Source organism: Cryptotermes secundus, unplaced genomic scaffold (genome assembly GCF_002891405.2).
Source record: "Cryptotermes secundus unplaced genomic scaffold, Csec_1.0 scaffold336, whole genome shotgun sequence".
In the NCBI taxonomy this organism is placed as follows: Eukaryota; Metazoa; Arthropoda; class Insecta; order Blattodea; family Kalotermitidae; genus Cryptotermes; species Cryptotermes secundus.
Genome location: NW_019720567.1, coordinates 122,461 through 139,902, shown reverse-complemented (window position 1 = coordinate 139,902; position 17,442 = coordinate 122,461). Strand labels below are relative to the sequence as shown.

The window sequence follows — 17,442 nt, the reverse complement described above, 5'->3', positions numbered from 1 at the left end:
GGGGGTAGTCCCCACGATAGAAAAGGACAGACGATAGGTAGAGGCGGGTCAGACCAGACACGCCCGCTCTACTCCAATAATTAGAGGTGACTGCGCCGAAAGGGCCAGCCAACAGAGAACGCGCGACTACGTGCTACCGGCCCTTGGCACTTACATCACCTCACATAGGACATATAATAGATGGTGGCAGCTTGAAGTGAGAGAAGGGAGCCCCGAAACCGGAGAATCCTGGCCGAGGGTAAGCTAGGATTCTGGTGTTGACTCCTTACAGCATAAGCTGTGGAGGCAAGGAGGGATACCTCCACGCCCCCCTGCTTGCGGCGTTACAACATCAGTGAATGAATTTGGATGAATTTTTGCATTCTGTACACTAAAAAGTGTCAACTTAATTTTTTTCTCTTCTTTCAGTAAAAAGGCAAAGTTGTCATTGTGCTTAATTAACTAAGCACAATGTCATTAAGAGATACTGGGGAGTGGAGATAGAGCTCCACCAGTCTTGACCTCAGCACTAGATGGTGAGTGACCAGCTTCACGCCCTGGCCACTTTACCCATGAGGAAATTGCCCCTGGTGCCCTTTGGATAGGAGGCTGGGTGGNAGGGAACAAGTCCTCCGGGAGGGACTTTAAACCGTGGGTCCCGTGTCGTAGCTTTACGGCACGTAAAAGAACCTCATATCTCCAAAGGAGGTCACTGAGCTAAATTCAAGGGCATTTCCCGCCCAACAGTAGTCTCTAACGCCTCTGATAGATGGGGGAAGCATTATAGATATCATCAAGCCAGTAGAGGCTGAACTCGCTGGCTCGGTCGGGACTGATGGTACGCACCAATATCGGTAGGGTATAGAGACTGGTAGAATATCATAAAGGGAAGCACGATGGACCAATACTGGTCTCAGTGCATGGGGACACCCACCCTCTCCAATAACTAACTAACTAACTAACTAACTAACTAACTAACTATATGAGTTCATATAAAAAATTTGGTACAAGATATAACATACAGATCAAGTATGATCTCCAACTTTTATCTGAAACGTTTTTGATATGATAAAATATTTAATAAAATATAAGGTCAGTATTTCAGGAGCTGGGATAGTGTAGTTGATAAAGTGACTGGCTATGGGCTGGATGGCTGAGGGGTTGGAGTTCGAGTCCTGGTAGGGTAAAGAATTTTCTCTCCTCCATGTCATCTAGACTGGCTCTGGGGCTCACCCAGCCTCCTATAAAATGGGTACTAGGGGCTCCTTCCCCAAGGGTAAAGTGGCAGGGGCATGATACTTACCACTCACCTCAAACTACTGCCAAGGCCAAGAAAACTTGGATCTATACATCCACTCCCCCATATGTCTTCATGGTGTAGTACTTAATTAGTTAAGCACAGGGACCTTTAACATTTTAAGGTCAATATTTATGTGTCTGTGCAGCGCCTTTAACTTTCTGTAATAACAAATATGATCTTCACTAAATGAATATCAAGGCCAATTAAGTATGCAAAATTATAATGAATGCAATTGGAAAATATGACTGGAGTGCACAAGATAGGAAAGTCTTGAAGCTAACCAATAAACATGAAATATATCCTTCAGTGCCTAATTGTTTTCATCTAGTAGGACACGAGCCTGACATCAGTTTCTGAACAAAACTATCTGTGTACGATTTGAGGTTTTCACGGCAGTGACTATGAAGAAAGCCGTCTTCTGGGATGTGGCGCCATGTAGAAATTGTTTTAAAGTCTGGGTTCACCCAGTCTCCTATCCAAAGGAAACCAGGGCCTCTTGCCCCACAGTTAAAGCAACCAGGATGTGAAGCTAACCTGTCACCTCTATCTAATGCTGAGGTTAACAATGCATAGAGTTGCACTTCCATTCCCCATGGCATGATGCTTAATTATGCATTCAACACATACATTAAGTAAACATGAGACAGTTTATTTAAAATCTAAACATTTCTGCTGGTACAGTGGAGCCCCCATTTAATGCTTGAGATAAGGATTCTCCTCATTTGATGTTAAATTCCAATGATCGCAAATTTATCATTTGTGTTAAATTACCTCTATTTAAGATTTTCTTCAGTTCTGTGTTCAAATTCACTGCTCCACAAAGGAGCTGTAAATAGAGATGTTGCTGTTCTGGCAGCACAGAAGAATGCACTACAAAACCAGATAGATAATGTGTCTGGCTGATATAAGCTTGGCTCGAAAGGATTCTGACGATGGTTTATACTGTACTTCNTTTTACATACCAGACGATGGGTGAAGTCCAAAATAAGCCAAAAGAAGTACTGATATAAGCTTGCTTGATTTATTCTTATTTTGTTTAAACTGCACCAAGTTATATTGTACTGTGAATAGCAAACAGGAAAGGATCTAAAAGAAGGTGATCAGGTGCCTGTTTTAAGGCAGTATTTCAGCTTACTCTTGAGGACGGAGGAAAGAAACAAAATACCTTCATTAGAATAGCAGGTAACCGGACTGAGCTTTCTCCTAAAATAAAGTCTTGAGTATTCCTGCCACAAAAGCCTGTTCAGTAACTTATCCACGGGTTAATGTAATTCAAGTGCAGCATTTTCTACAAAACATGGTAATTATTCTTCACAGTATAAATCAAATATCTATTAATGTGTATTTTTCTATAAATTAATCATGAAGTATCCACTTCCTTTCTTTTTTCATTATTGTGTCGTATCTACAATTGGGCAAAAAAAAAATGAACATGGGTAGTGAGAGCTGAAGTGAGTTGCCTTCTCCCCATCATATGTTCATTCATTCATTCATTCATCAATGGGTTCACAGCCCTTTGTTGGGCCCCAGCCTCATCTTTAGTTTAGTAATCATTTTTACACAGAAGGTAGGACTCCTTGGACAAGTGGTCAGCCATTGCAAAGACACAGTACAACACAAACAGAATAAAAGAACACAGAGACATTGATGCCTTCAGTGGGATTCGAACCCACGATTCCAGCATCCAAGTAAATGAAGACAGTTCATGCCTTAGACTGCGCAACCTCTGTGACTGAGCACACCACATGTACATTGCACAATTGCATACAAAGAAAGAGAACCTGCAGAAGGAACAAAAGTCAGAAAACAAGTGACATCATGTGGGAGGGTGAGAAAACACACAGAGGGGAAGTAACTGACAGGCTGATGTGTTGGGGGGGGGGGAGAATACAGTCATTCTTTCCCTTTCCTGAACGTAATATCACAAAATTTCAGTGGATCTGCGACGGAAAAAAAAAAAATAAAGAACATTTGGGTACAATTACGAAGTATGCTTATGCACTACCCATTCAAATCTTGCAACAGTCTGAAAATGATTACCCAATAACTGATCTGAAAATCTACTTCTGGTGCAATGACATTTGACAGTTGTTATAGATCTGAATGCTAATGGCTTTTATAAGTTCTTACCATAAACTGCATAAAGTAAATGTATAACTGAGAAGTAGCATCTGTTTGCTGAGTGAAATTCCATCTCTGATAACTATTCACTAGGCACTGTGAACTTTGATATATGGTAAAATATGAATCTCATGAAACTCTCTAAATTTTCATTTAAACTGCTTCCAGCCGCACTATGGCTCTGGGGTTGACTCAGCCTCTAACAGAAATGAGTACCAGCAATCTGTCTGGGGGTAGAGGGCGGTCAGAGCTTAATGCTGACCTCACCACCTTCTGTGATCTGTCTAGAAAATTTGGCTGACTAGCCGTCTCACAACCCTATGGCTTCCACAGCCTGTTACAGGGATACCTTTACATTTACCTTCTTTTGATAGCACATATTTTTAATGAAAAGCAGGCAACAAATAAATTTAACTTCTATTCAGTACATCATCTGTGCTGTTGATTAATACTGTCAACTATGATGTTATGCACTGTGTAGTATGTCTACTGCGGGTCAGGTCTCTTAAAAACATTTCTATATGCAATAGACGAACTCTAAGACCAAGAAGAGATACCAATTTGAAAAGGAACGTATTTGGAGTGCTCCTCTCAACTCTGCTCCATCAGTCATCATTCAAATCACCTTCAGAAAAGAACAGATGACCCTGCTTCATGACCTCACACTAGGCACACCAGCACACAAATCTAGTTTATGACCTTAGGATAGGTGCAGCAGTACATCAATCTAGTCCATGACCTCAGGCAAGGCACACCAGTGCACCAATCAAGTTCATGACCTTAGGCTAGGCGCACCAGTGCACCTATCTAGCTCAGTACTAAGCCTCAGCCCTGAAGTCTGGCTATTTTGACTATGCGGTTTTCCATAGTCCCTACAGTAAAATTGCAGGATAATACATTAAATTAGGCTATGGCCACTTCCTTAAACATCCTTTCCAGTCATTATTCACCAGTCATCCCATCATTTAACACTACAAAATCTCAGGAACTGAAAGTGTCATTACATAAAACAAAATAAATAGTGTCTTCCCCCCCCCCCAGTGGATGCATCCTGTTGTGTATTATACATTTTTTGTTGGAAGCTGTCAGAACACAACAATAATATATGTATCTAGTTTCAAGTAGTACTTTACTACATGTTTTGGCTTCCAAGACACCCTCATCTCCTCACCAGATCGGACCTATACACATAAATGGAGGCACCCGTAAAGAGATATCAAAATTAAATAATAACGTACAATATAGCAACGGACCTCCGAGCACCATAACAACCGTCTGTGTACACAACATGTCCGCATAAGCACCACCACGTATTATTACAATTACAACTGCCTACTCTGAAACATAATTATATGTACAATTCTTAATTGGATTTTAATTATGTAACTAGTTCATTTTAAGACTTTTACTTTCATTGTAATTTTATATTATTGTATACTATTTGAAAAATCTAATACTACATCATGTAATTAGCACACAATTCAATAGCTAAAGAAGTTTTTAACTGTATTTACCTGATTATGGCTTTCTGAAAACCAAAACACATATGTAGTTAAGTACTACATGAAACTACATATAAACATATATTATTAATTGTTGTGTTGTTACGGCTTTCAATAAAGAAATAAATAGTGTCCTTCACTGATGTAAGTGCTGACTATGGACCACAAGGACATCACAGTATGTTCATGTGCAGTGGTAACAGTTCTGCAGTAATACAAAAAAAAAACAACAATTTGCAGACAGTCTACTCAGGTCCTGTGTTCTGAAAACATGATCTTCAGACACACAGGTGTGTCTTACCCCACCTTAAGGCCTTAACTCTAGGCCAGCAAACACATCTCCAAATCACCTACATCTTTCTATAACATAGTAAAGCCCCATCCTGTGACAAACAACTCTGTTCGAATAAATAATCCAATCTTCAAAATTTATATTTTAACAATAGAAAGGTCCATCTTTCCACAGCTAAAACTGTCAATAATCCATAATTTGTAATGCTAAACCTTTCACAGATAAAGATGAGTGTTACATATTATTTAAACATCTTAATTGAACAATCATAGCACCTTTATCATCACATTGCACATTTACTTTGCTGTGCTCTTAAATTAAAAGTATACTGCAAGTAAATTAAGACAAATATTGTTCTCAATATGGCACTGTGCTACACATTTTATTACACGCATCATGGCAATCTCCTAATGATATCTGAAACTGCGAATAAGCAGAAACGCAACTACTGCCCAGCTTCAAAGAATCAAGTCTGTGAGATCATCTGCAATATCCCCAATTACCGCTGAACATCAGATCCCCTCATCTGCTAGGATAACAGATTCACTTTAAGGCACCAGTCACATTGATCCTGCAAGCTACTACTGGTGCATACTGATTACGAGAGACACCAACAGAATACAATGGCAGTTTCACATTGTTACATATGCCAACATGGGAAGATACAAACTGCTAGTGATTACAATATCTGTGCCTCTGTTTACAAGCGATGTACTTTATGAGAAATGTAAAAACAGTCTCAAATCATCACCATAATATCATAATCATAATCATCATCATAAAATAAATAACACAATTAACAACTACTGACACTGCAGTTCATTAAAAAAATTATGATGTAATTCTTATAACAAATCCCATCTGAACCAGAAATTATACCCCACAGTCAACGAGCTATTAAAAGAGTAATTTGGCCGCACCTGCAGTAATACTGTCTTGGCCTGCTGAAACTATCTTTGTGACATGCTATATTCTGTCAGTTTGCTAAGTACAACTAAATAGTGCCTACCCTCTTCTAACTTATAATATCCAGCATGTGAAATAACTACTCAAAGCTGGTGATGACAACAAAATTAATGTCAGAACTATTAAACTGTGTTATCTGATACGGGGTTCAGTGGACAGGCACACTGTCATCTAGACTTTACAGCTACAATTAATCAAAAAACGGTCATGTGACAGATATTTTGAAAGGTATTTCAAGATCTACCAATAAACACCAAATTTTCATACAGCCTAATATGCCAACAGATACTGGTTTTGATAACTTTGGACCCTTACATCTAAAAATCTTCGCAACTACACAACTAATATTTACTGAAGTTATTTTCAGTATTAGTTCAACAACTTCAGTACACTTCAACACAAACAGGTAAGGACTATGTGAAACTTGACCTGTTACTTTGTACAGTTTGCTTTGGAATGCCCAGCATTAAACAAATATGAGAAAATAAAACAAAAAATCAGAACACTTTCACGATAACAAAATAACATACTAGCTGTGAGCCATATTCTCAGTAATACTATGGCAAGATAAATATGAACTTCAAACAAGGATAATGCTTAATAAGAGCCAACTTATCACACATCACTATTAAAGTGCGAAGTTCATACAAAGAGCTAAATTCAACTTAAAACATCTGAAAAACAGAATCACAATTTCACTTATCTCTACTTCAAAATTCTGTAATGCTGAATCATGAGAAAAAAATCTGGCAAGGTGATTAGTTGAGTTATCGGCCGTGGATGGTGCCAATAATTTTCTTGGAGTAGGGGAGGCAGCCTCAGAAAACTCCCTTATAAACTTAGGTTTAAGCTGTTTGTAGACTATTTTTCCTGACTGCCCTAGTACAATCGGAACAGAATAAATTATTTTATGCGCACGCATGCACACACATGGAGAGAGGGAGAAATGTCTGCCCAGTGCCATTTCATTGATCAAGAATCTCTGAAGCCAGAAACTGATCACATGGGCTCCCTGTATTTGCACTAACAAACTCAGTACACCCCAGTTTACGCACAGCTGTAGTTTCACTACGAGTTTATTGAAACACACCATGGAATTATAATATTGAAATAAAACTGATAGAAGACTCATTTATACATTAAATCTCATGATCTTTATAAAACATAATGCCCTCACAATTTATGAAGTGGCATATGATGTCACTGTTGACACTCACGCATACTCTCCAATTCGCCTTACCAAATTTTTTCCTCTTTGTACCTTATTACCAATTGTGCACATCTCAAGCAAGTTAATTTACTTTACATCTGATACTCGCATTAAAAAGGATATTGGCCGCTGAATTCAAAGGCAGTAAATATGATGCACTGGCGAGGGCCAGCAGTAATTGTAAACAACAGACCCATCCTCTCATCAGATAGGGCACCCCACATCAACAAATCTGCAACTGTCTGACGGTAATAAAAACATGGTCTTGGGCCCCAGATGGGTGCCTGACACCAAGCCAGACTGGTCAACCGACCTTCAGTCGTTAACATACCGCTGACTTTTCTAAAGACTGAATTTCTTCTAAATAATATATAATAATTCAGTTTGTACCTCACAGGAAACATGTCTCTGCAACAATGACCAATGGGTTAATGTTGTTTAGGGAAATAGTCACTGCTTAGTGTGAGAACCACATGAAATGAACAAATACATTCTGTGGGCACAAATCAGAGACGACAAATAAACACACTCTACGGATACAAGTCAGAGTTTTAGTATGTGAAAGCAGGTGGTATATATAGTAACCACCAGGATTTTAACAGGTAAATAATGTACATTACATGCTGTATGCTTAATTCTGTAATATACAAAATAATATTGCTTGCTATGTACAACCAAAATACCGCAGTGCAATCTTGGCATCTAAAACAATGCACTGGACTTCAACAAATGTTCTCTTAGAGAAAGTCTATGAGGGATATTGTTCTACAGCAAAGCTCTTGGTTGTTACTGCAAGATACACTACCTGTCATTTTAATGAAGCAATATGCAGCATTTCTTCCTATCATTATGACCTACTTTGAGCTATGAAACTTTGTCATTAACTATGTTTATGAACTACTAAAATGTACTCATAGTTAGAATTGAGCTAGTGGCACTATAAGGGGACTACCCCAATTAAATCTAAGAGATAAGAGAACTGTGCAGGCGGTACACACCAGTCAACTGTTCATGATATGTGTCAACCCCTTCTTATGATGTGTAACACTCCCTGCCTCTTTGGATGTTACATGGAAGGAATGAGTGAAGGCAGATTATTTAACCATTTGGTGCATATATAAGCAATGTTTCGCTCTGCATAAAGGATAAAGCTGAAGAAATCAATTGGAATACTTACTGCTAAAATTGTGATTAATAATCTTCTATAAATTCACAAGTTCATGCTAGCAGAAACAGTCGCCCCATCCATTCACTTCATAAATGCACCACTGGTCAGCACCCTACAGCAAATTTGATTGTTTGGTCTACCTCTATCTATGTTGGTCAAAATTTCCATGATGCATAGGTGGCAGTCCAGGCAGTAATGTCAGTCCAGGGTGGAAACTGCAAGAGGAACCGACGAAAGCGGACTCCAACCTGCGCCGGGCCATGCATGAAGTGACTTGTAACAGCCATATCTACGGTTGTTCGGTTTGAAAGGCGAGGTCCCTAGTTAAACACATTTAATCCTCATCACTGCCAAAATTACAAATCCACCAGACGGTAGTACAGATATTACCACTCTCTTAACTTAAGTTTCCAAACATGGTTTCATGTTCATCAGCAAAATATTTCTGCCATGCCTATTCAAAACGTTATATCAGTGAAAGCTTCTGTAATGTTTCTCAGTGTTAATGAACATGTATATATAAGCATTCACGCCAAATCATGAATGTCTGGAGGAAGCAGCTACTGTGACTTACATTCAGTAAGATGGGTGGTGGGACTACTTACAGGACACTGTCACCCTAAAGGACACCCCTTCAAACTGCGACTAAGTAATAGTCCCACTTGTGAGAGGTGTCAAGAAGAAAATGAAACAGCCACACATATCCTGTGTGAATGTAAATCCTTAGCTTATTTAAGATTACGTCACTTGGGTCAATACTTTATGGAACCAAGTGACTATTTCGACGCCCCCACATACAAAATCCTATGCTTCATTTGAAGCGCAGGATTCCTGAAGGGATAATCAAAAGGGGAGGCACAAGAGATCACTGCAGGTCGTGGTGCAAGGGCCGAGAAGGCCCACCCCTTATACATTCATTCATTACATTCAATAATGTATTTACATATGTGTAAGTCATTGATTTATGGTATAGACTGCCCCACAACTGATTACTGACAGAGGAGGAGGTACATGTAAGTATCTTGGACAGGTTCTACCCCATGTGACACAACTTTCTCTTAGTGCGATGGTGGTAATATACCTCCACTCCTGGGCCGTGCCATAGTTCAGGCAGTTTGTCACCAGCTTTCCACCCCAGCAGCTTGGATTCAAGCCCAGGTCAAGTCATGTGGGACTTATAGTGGATAAAGAGGTACTGAGGCAGATTTCCTCTGAGCATTTTGCTTTCCCCTGCCAATTCTCATCCCACCAAAATACTCCAAACTCATCTATCATCCCGGGTTTACACAACACGCCAATTACTGGCCTATGTACCAAGTGGAGTCAGTCTCATCCCATCCCACAAAGCTAAAAGCTAAGCAACCTCCATTCCCCCATAACTATATGGCATGCTGCTTAATTAAGTAAGCACAGAGACAACTTTACCTTTACCATACCACTTTCATCAGCGATTTGCAAGGACTGACCTGTGTATAGGCAACATGTCCATTTTCAGACTAAACATTTGTAATATAAAATGAGGCTAATATGTACATACTACTATTCTAATTTTGATGTGCACCACAGAGAATAACCTCAATGACATCTGCACATCCCAGGATTCAATCATAGGTCTTCTGAAGGAGAGTCAAATGCAAGCCAACTCCCTCAGTCTGTTCTCAAACAAGCAACTACATTCTATTTACCTTAAGATCGATCGAGAATGTCCAGGGCCCAGGATCGGAGGCGTAAGCATAATAAATGAAATAAGTATCGCGTCCATTCCACTTAGGGCCTGCCGGTCTCTCTTGTTCATACAGGCTCCAATGACCAAGTACTACACCCTGAACTGGAGATAAGATCACACCAATGTGGTCTGGACCTGCACACACACAAGCCAGAAGGTCGCAGATTCGATTCCCGGTGAGGTCATCACATTTTTTTTTTCAGTTTACCTATTCTTACAGCCGCACTATGGCCCTGGGGTTGACTCAGCCTCTAACAGAAATGAGGACCAAGAATCTTCCTGGGGGATAAAGGGTGGCCAATGCATAAGGCTGACAACCTCACCACCATCTGTAAGATGACTTTCTAGAAAAAATGTGGGAACCTCGATGTCTCACACTCCTATGGGCCTTCAGGGTCTGTTACAGGGATAGCTTTACGTTTTACCTGTCAATAATGTTTGATGGCACACACCTCAATATCCTGGTCTCTTCTGAACCAGCAAGGGGAAGGTATCCATTTCCATGCTAAGAAGCAGATTGTGCTACGAAGGTGAAGACAAGCAACTGGACTTCCAGCTTAACATGAGCATGAATTTAACAGCCCTGAAATCCCCATATTTACAAAGATATGACTGCCAGAACTGAGCAATGACGGTGGCAAGCAGAGATATTTTATACTAGATTTAGCCAGTTTTGAACCCAAAACTGGCAGAAATACCAATTCTGCAGCTCCACAGTTCTGAAAGTCGCAGTAAGCACGCCCTGACTTACGAGGATGTACTGCCATAATGAAATATGATTATATGTATGAGTACAGGTTTTACTTACAAGATAATTTGGGTAGAGAAACAATACCAACTTCACATTTTCAATTAGTTGATATCCCTTACCTATGATGGATCTGTGATTTGTATAGCAGTGACTATGAACAGTATCATCTTCTGGGATGTGACATTGTGTAGACTGGTAGATGCTTACTGACATTTCAGATGTATGTACTGCATCCATCTTCAGTGTTGAAGATTAAGCTAAGTAACCAACAAACTAGCAGCAAGTTCCCCTGTATTAAACTTTATGAAAATCCTGTAGATCTGAAGCTTCCATGGCAAATAAATATGCTAAAATCTTCTTGGGAGATCAGCTCTCAGGGTTGACCCTGATGATCTTTAAATGCTGGTTTTTAGTTCAGCACTGACATCGCTGATCACCCAAGAAGATTTTCACACATTTATGAAAATCATCATCATTCAACGTGATACTTGTGGACAGATGGAGGCACACAGTGAAGGCGATGGGTGTATTTCTCATTGGAATCACAACACAAAAGGCTTCTGTATGGTGAAATCACAAAATATAAATGAATACCTTGACAGAACCTCAGCTTCAGAACTAAATGAAGCATCAGTTACTAAAGATATATCCTCTCAAGAGTTATTATCCCACTGTCCAAGGCCCATTCAAGTTATTGCCCTTACTGGACATATGACGTGGGAAAAACCAGTATATTGGAGTTCCCACAACAGGCAGGGTCCATTCTCACCTGTAATGGTGAAGGTCAATCTCTTGTGGTCGTGTGATATCATCTCACTTTTATTCAGGTACAATGTCGTTGGCAACGAAATCAATGGTGGGGGCCCAGGAATCCAGTGGGTTTTCCTGCCAAATATCCATGTGAAGTATTAGCAAACAATGATCTACTTTAATAGTGTCTGCATAGTAACAATTATAAAAAGACTGAAAAGGTGTGTTCAAGTGGGGTACACATATTTTCTTTGCAAATTTCCACTCCTATATGGTGCTGATATTCACTTAACTGCAGATATAAATCAATTTTATTTCTTTTGTGTTCTCCATCACATGCTTGTGCAGAATGGATACCAAAAATTAATGAAGAGTAATATTTCTGACCTATCAACAATACATCACTTTTCTACTGCATTTCATTGAACATTACAGACCCACGACATCAGCAAAATATACCTCAGTCTCTAATTGTTAGCATCAAGCAACCTTCCCACTTTCTATTTCAACTACACGACACCTTTGCTAAACTTTATTTTTGTTGGATCTGAGTCTCTCATGTTGGTGAATACGAAGATTTCTATCTTCTGGGTTGTAACGTCATGCAGTTCTGAGAAACAGACATTTCAGAGATGAAGACACAGATGGGAGCCAGAGACCTTGAAACTAGTTACAATGTTATGAACTGGTTCAGGCAGTTGCTCTAATAAACATACCATATGAACGAGAGAGCAGGCATCAGATACGGCATGCCACAGTACACTTGCTGAACACAGTCCTGGTCTACCAGCTGCATATGGGTCATCTCTGAGACTAGTGACTTCACTGTGTGGGGACTGTTCTGGTCCATATTGACAACCCAGTACCCTGTATCATGATGCTTAACATTTCCTGCTTCATCATGGAATGTCCTATCTGCATGCTGCAACAAACAGTAAATCCTCTATTTAACACATCCAGATTTTATGAACAAAATTCTTTGGCACTTCCCCATCATATCTGGTTGATATGTTGGTACTGCCCTGTAATAGTCTGGTCGATATGTATGTGCACTTTGTCAGTTGTGCTACAAACATCATGCATTATCTGGTACAGAGACCATTCTAACACTAATCTTGTGTTGTGCTGTGTTTGATTTGTTCTGTGTTACAATTTTTTTTAAGTTAACATACTATGGACAACAAAAGAAAAAAGACAAACCTGAGTGTAAAACAGTGTTACAATATACTGAAAAATTAAAATTGGGTATATCCATCACGTGTTTGTGAGGAATATAGACATCTGGCTTTAGCAGACATATGGCAACAACGGACACCCCCTCCCCCAATTAGTCCATTAAACCTAGGATACACTGTATATAAGGTAAAGGTAACCCTGTAAACAGGCTGTGGAGGCCCATAGGGTTGTGAGATGTTGAAGCTCTAATATTTTTTAGATAATTGGCTCACAGATGGTGGTGAGGGTGTCAGCCTTATGTGCTGGCTGCCCTTCACCACCCAGGAAGATTTGTGGTACTCATTTCTGTTAGAGGCCGAGTCAGCCCCAGTGCGGCTAGAAGGATTAGGTCAATTAAAAAATCCAGGGACCTTGTCAGGAATCAAATCCACAACCTTCTGCCTTGTAGCACAGTGCCTCAACCAACTACACTGTATATAATATGTAATACTTGCAAAATGGGGAAATACAAAGCAACACATACCAATCATATGCCAGAAAATATCCAGTGTCTGAGGTACATTGACATACACAGTTTGGAACCACTGGTGGTTGCCTAGGGGTTATTACAACACCCTAGTAGTGAGAAATATCTCGGGTTGAATCCCAACCACTATCACTAACTTTAACCCTTTGACAAGTACAAATGTACCCATACAATGAACTTCAACACACAGCACAAAGTACGATGATCAGCATTTTCTTATCATTGTATTTAGTTGCTCAATTCATGCACCTATACTTTTTGATAAAAATTTATAAAAGAAAATTAAATACAGCATTTTCATCCAAGATAAAATTTCTATCAAATTATAATTAAAAAAACAAATATTATTAAAATTACATACACTACAGCAACAAGGTATGGGAACATTAAATTGAATTTTCTGCAAAAACTGTGTCAGTTGATTTGAAAAATCGATCTCCATATCTGTCAGTGTTGCCTGCTGGAATCAACAGGCAAGAATATCCAATCTACGTTGCCACATCAATGCAAATTTAACTACATTTACTGTGAAAACTGTGAGTATCTTTAAATTATATGAGGGGGAATTTTAATGCCAGGGTTCATCAAGGAATTGCCTGATGAAGTCCACAGGCATACTGTGCTGCCGCACCACATGAAAGTTTAATCATATTTATGACGAAAATTCTGTACATATTTTGCCCACCACAACTTTCAGAGAGGATTTTTGAGAAGAATATTTGTAAATTACATTAAGTACAATGCAGGAGTTTAAACCTGTAACTTATGGATGTGTTAGGTTTCAGGTATACTGGATGGTTCTGCAATCTGTAAGACATGAAACACGGAATTTCACTCTCTCAGTGCTCTTGAAAATTCTTACTTGCTTTGTCTGGAGTACCACGAGCAAATCAATAGCATTAATATGCTAACATGGCTATTGCATCACAATGAAATAAGTTAAAAAAATGGGGGAAAAGTTGTCCCTGTGTATAGCTATTTAAGCACTATGCCACAAAGACATATGGGACAGTAGGGGTAAAGCTCCACCTTTCTTAACCTCAGGACTAGATGGAGGTGAGTTGTCAGCTTCATGCCCCCCCCCAAAAGAGCCCATGTTCCAATTGGATAGGAGGCTGGGTGCGCCTCAGAGTCAGTCTGGAAGCTGTGAAGAGGAAAATCTTGCACTGCCAGGAATCAAACCTGGGCCATTCAGCCCATGGCTATGCTGACTCCTCAATGAAATAAGTGGCCAATTATATTTCATAAACAGGGACATTTTTATTGCTGTACTGCTTATGTGTATGTGACATCTTACAATGTAAGTCTTTCAACATGTATTGAATATACAGACCCATTCTAGTACACACATGACAATGCTCTTCTCTGTTCATTTCTCACTTCCTTTTATATGACATTTCTGGCACTTACAGCTATCATGAAGCGCTGCGGAGCAGGAGCCGCCGGATCCGCAGAATATGGGAACCCCAGCGGAGTCAGAATCAGAAGCCCAACAGCTATCAGAAACAACCCGCTAAGCATACTCAGCACTCTGTCCGGATTTTTAACCAGTAAAATGAGAGGAACCTGGAAGGAGAACACGACAATGTCACTAGAGTAAACCGAAGTCTTGGAGAGACGTGTCAGCTCCATCTTCAGGGCTGAGCGTAAGCCAAGGAAGAAACCAGCTTTGCTCGCTGCCTGCTTCATGTTGTTCTCTTGCCTGGCTTACTACACAACTATACAGGTGACATGTTTCTCTGATATGTCGGTTACTTTTCGATGGACTACATGGCATTATATCCCATAAGATAGAACTCTTGGTCATTTTCCCTTCTTGCATTACCACACACTCAACTCAGAAACACTTTGCATCCCCAGTACTGAATAACTATTATTTCTATAACACTGACACAAAACTGGCATCATATATATGTCACAGGACTGAAGGAAACAGTTCTCCTAGCTTGCATATAGTCACCTATGATTACATGCATATTGTGACCATTTGATAGGCAACAGCTTTGTAAACACCCCCTGAAAGACGGAAGCGAAAGTCCATTTGCTAGGCAATGAATATTAACAAAGACACCAATTCCTGTGGCAACGAATGACACAGAATAACAGAGAACTTGTTTGAGATGGTGACCTATATTAGAGCCACCTGGAAGTTATAAAAGAGTTATAATTCATTTGTAGGAGTGATTTGTCAGACAGACATCGTTCAAGGCAGTTTAATGTGTGAGCAGTGATTCATCGTTCGTCATTCATCACAGTGGAAGAGAAGACGCTCATGGTCTATCAAAGAATGGAGCGAGTCATAGACAGTCGCTGATGGTGAGCTGTCATAATTGGTTGTAATTGTAAAGAAGTGACAATAAATTCAATCATAAAATACGGAACCAGTTATTATTAGTCACACCAACTCGAGTACATTACAATATTTATTAAAATTCTGTTTCCCCATGTTAATCATTCCATGAGCATTCACCAGTCAAGATACATGATAGAGCGGTCAGTACAATATCAAGAACTTGGTTCTCAGTAGCAAGGTCACCTCAGACTCTCACACACAAGTTTCTTCAGAATAAGACTGTCAATACTTACAATGCAAGTGAACAGTAGACCAAATTTTATTCCTATGAGAAGACTAACAATAACTTCTGCATTGTTGCCAGCCCCAATGCGGCCCATAATTGGGACATACAATGATGTGGCGGCCAGAATGAGGTAGAGGCATTGGGTGAACGGCAACAACAAGGCCGCAACATGCAGGAGCAGCCACTTGCCACCTGAAAGAGTAGCCAAGCAATGAAGCAGCTTACAGTAGGATTCCCATATAAAGAACTTTTGGGGGAACGGTTTTTCTTACAGTAAATCAGAGTTTCCATTAGATGGGGATCATGCAGAGTTACACTGAGAAACAGTTCATCTCCTTATAAGATTTAGTGTGTATAATTACGATAAAAGAATCTCTTTATGTAAGAAGTTAAAGAACTTACTTCAACACAAACAAATGCAGGTTCCAATCTCTCCATGCAAATGTTGGAGTAGTACTTCCATTAGGCCCCATCCTCCTCCTCCTAAGTCCTTTCAATTTATCTATCATTCTACCATTTGAGGTTACACAGTCTAGCTACTGATAGCATTGCAAAATGACCCACAAAAAAAGAAATGTAATTACATAATCAATATCGAATTTATTTCTATAAAATTAATTAGATATGAAATAAACACTGAAAAGAACCTCAGTCACTATGATGCGACAGATGGCACGGTTTCACACGTGTTCAATATGTGATGTCACTCACCAAATAGTATGGTTGACTAGCAATGATTTCTTGCACAAAGTGAATGACAGTATCAATTGTTGTTTCTATTGTAACTACATTAAACTGAAGTATGAGTTCCAGAAAGTTAAAAAATTCACACACAAAATGTGGGCTCTTCACTAAACCAATATTCATCAAAACATGGGAATAATACGTAGTTTATATTGGGTTTCGGGCGAGACCAAAATCATATTCGCTTAATATGGGATGTCAATGTGGGAATATCAAATTGGGATCTCGCTGTATACACAAGCACTTCTCTGGTGAAGTGCTAAATGTGCCTGTTAGATAGCACTGCACTGCCTGACATTTCAACTGAAGCAACATAAGTAAAAGTTTCTTCTCCTCCGTTTCGCAAAAGCTCCACTGTTTTGTTTTGAACGAGCAGCACACATTGATCGGAAGAATAACTTTCTGTTACTCAAAGAAAACCGTGCACCAATGCTTAGGCTACCATCATAACTGCTGGAAGGAAAGGAGACAGTTCTTGAAACCCAGCAGCATAATTTTGTCTATCTTATTGTTCCCAACCATTTCACTTGATAACTGTATCTATCTATCTATGGCTCCATAGGCCTTTGTTGGGCCTTGGCCACTTTTCAGTTTTTTGATCTTTTACACAGTCAGTAGGACTCCTTGGATGAGGTATCAGCCCGTTGTAAGG

General features: G+C 39.6%; 1 protein-coding gene across 2 annotated transcripts in view; it reads right to left on the bottom strand.

Annotated features, from left to right (window-relative positions):
- Window positions 1-3,602: 3,602 nt before the first annotated feature.
- LOC111869000 (endoplasmic reticulum metallopeptidase 1) overlaps window positions 3,603-17,442 on the bottom strand; it is a 36,969-nt gene continuing 23,129 nt past the window's right edge. For both annotated transcript variants that reach the window (XM_033753286.1, XM_023860166.2), the window contains exons 9-14: window positions 16,054-16,238; window positions 14,878-15,033; window positions 12,482-12,687; window positions 11,785-11,900; window positions 10,224-10,399; window positions 3,603-8,858 (exon numbers count right to left, since the gene is read on the bottom strand). In XM_033753286.1, the coding sequence (XP_033609177.1) occupies window positions 8,694-8,858; window positions 10,224-10,399; window positions 11,785-11,900; window positions 12,482-12,687; window positions 14,878-15,033; window positions 16,054-16,238 (1,004 nt within the window). In that variant the 3' untranslated portion in view covers window positions 3,603-8,693. The remainder of the gene's footprint in view (window positions 8,859-10,223; window positions 10,400-11,784; window positions 11,901-12,481; window positions 12,688-14,877; window positions 15,034-16,053; window positions 16,239-17,442) is intronic.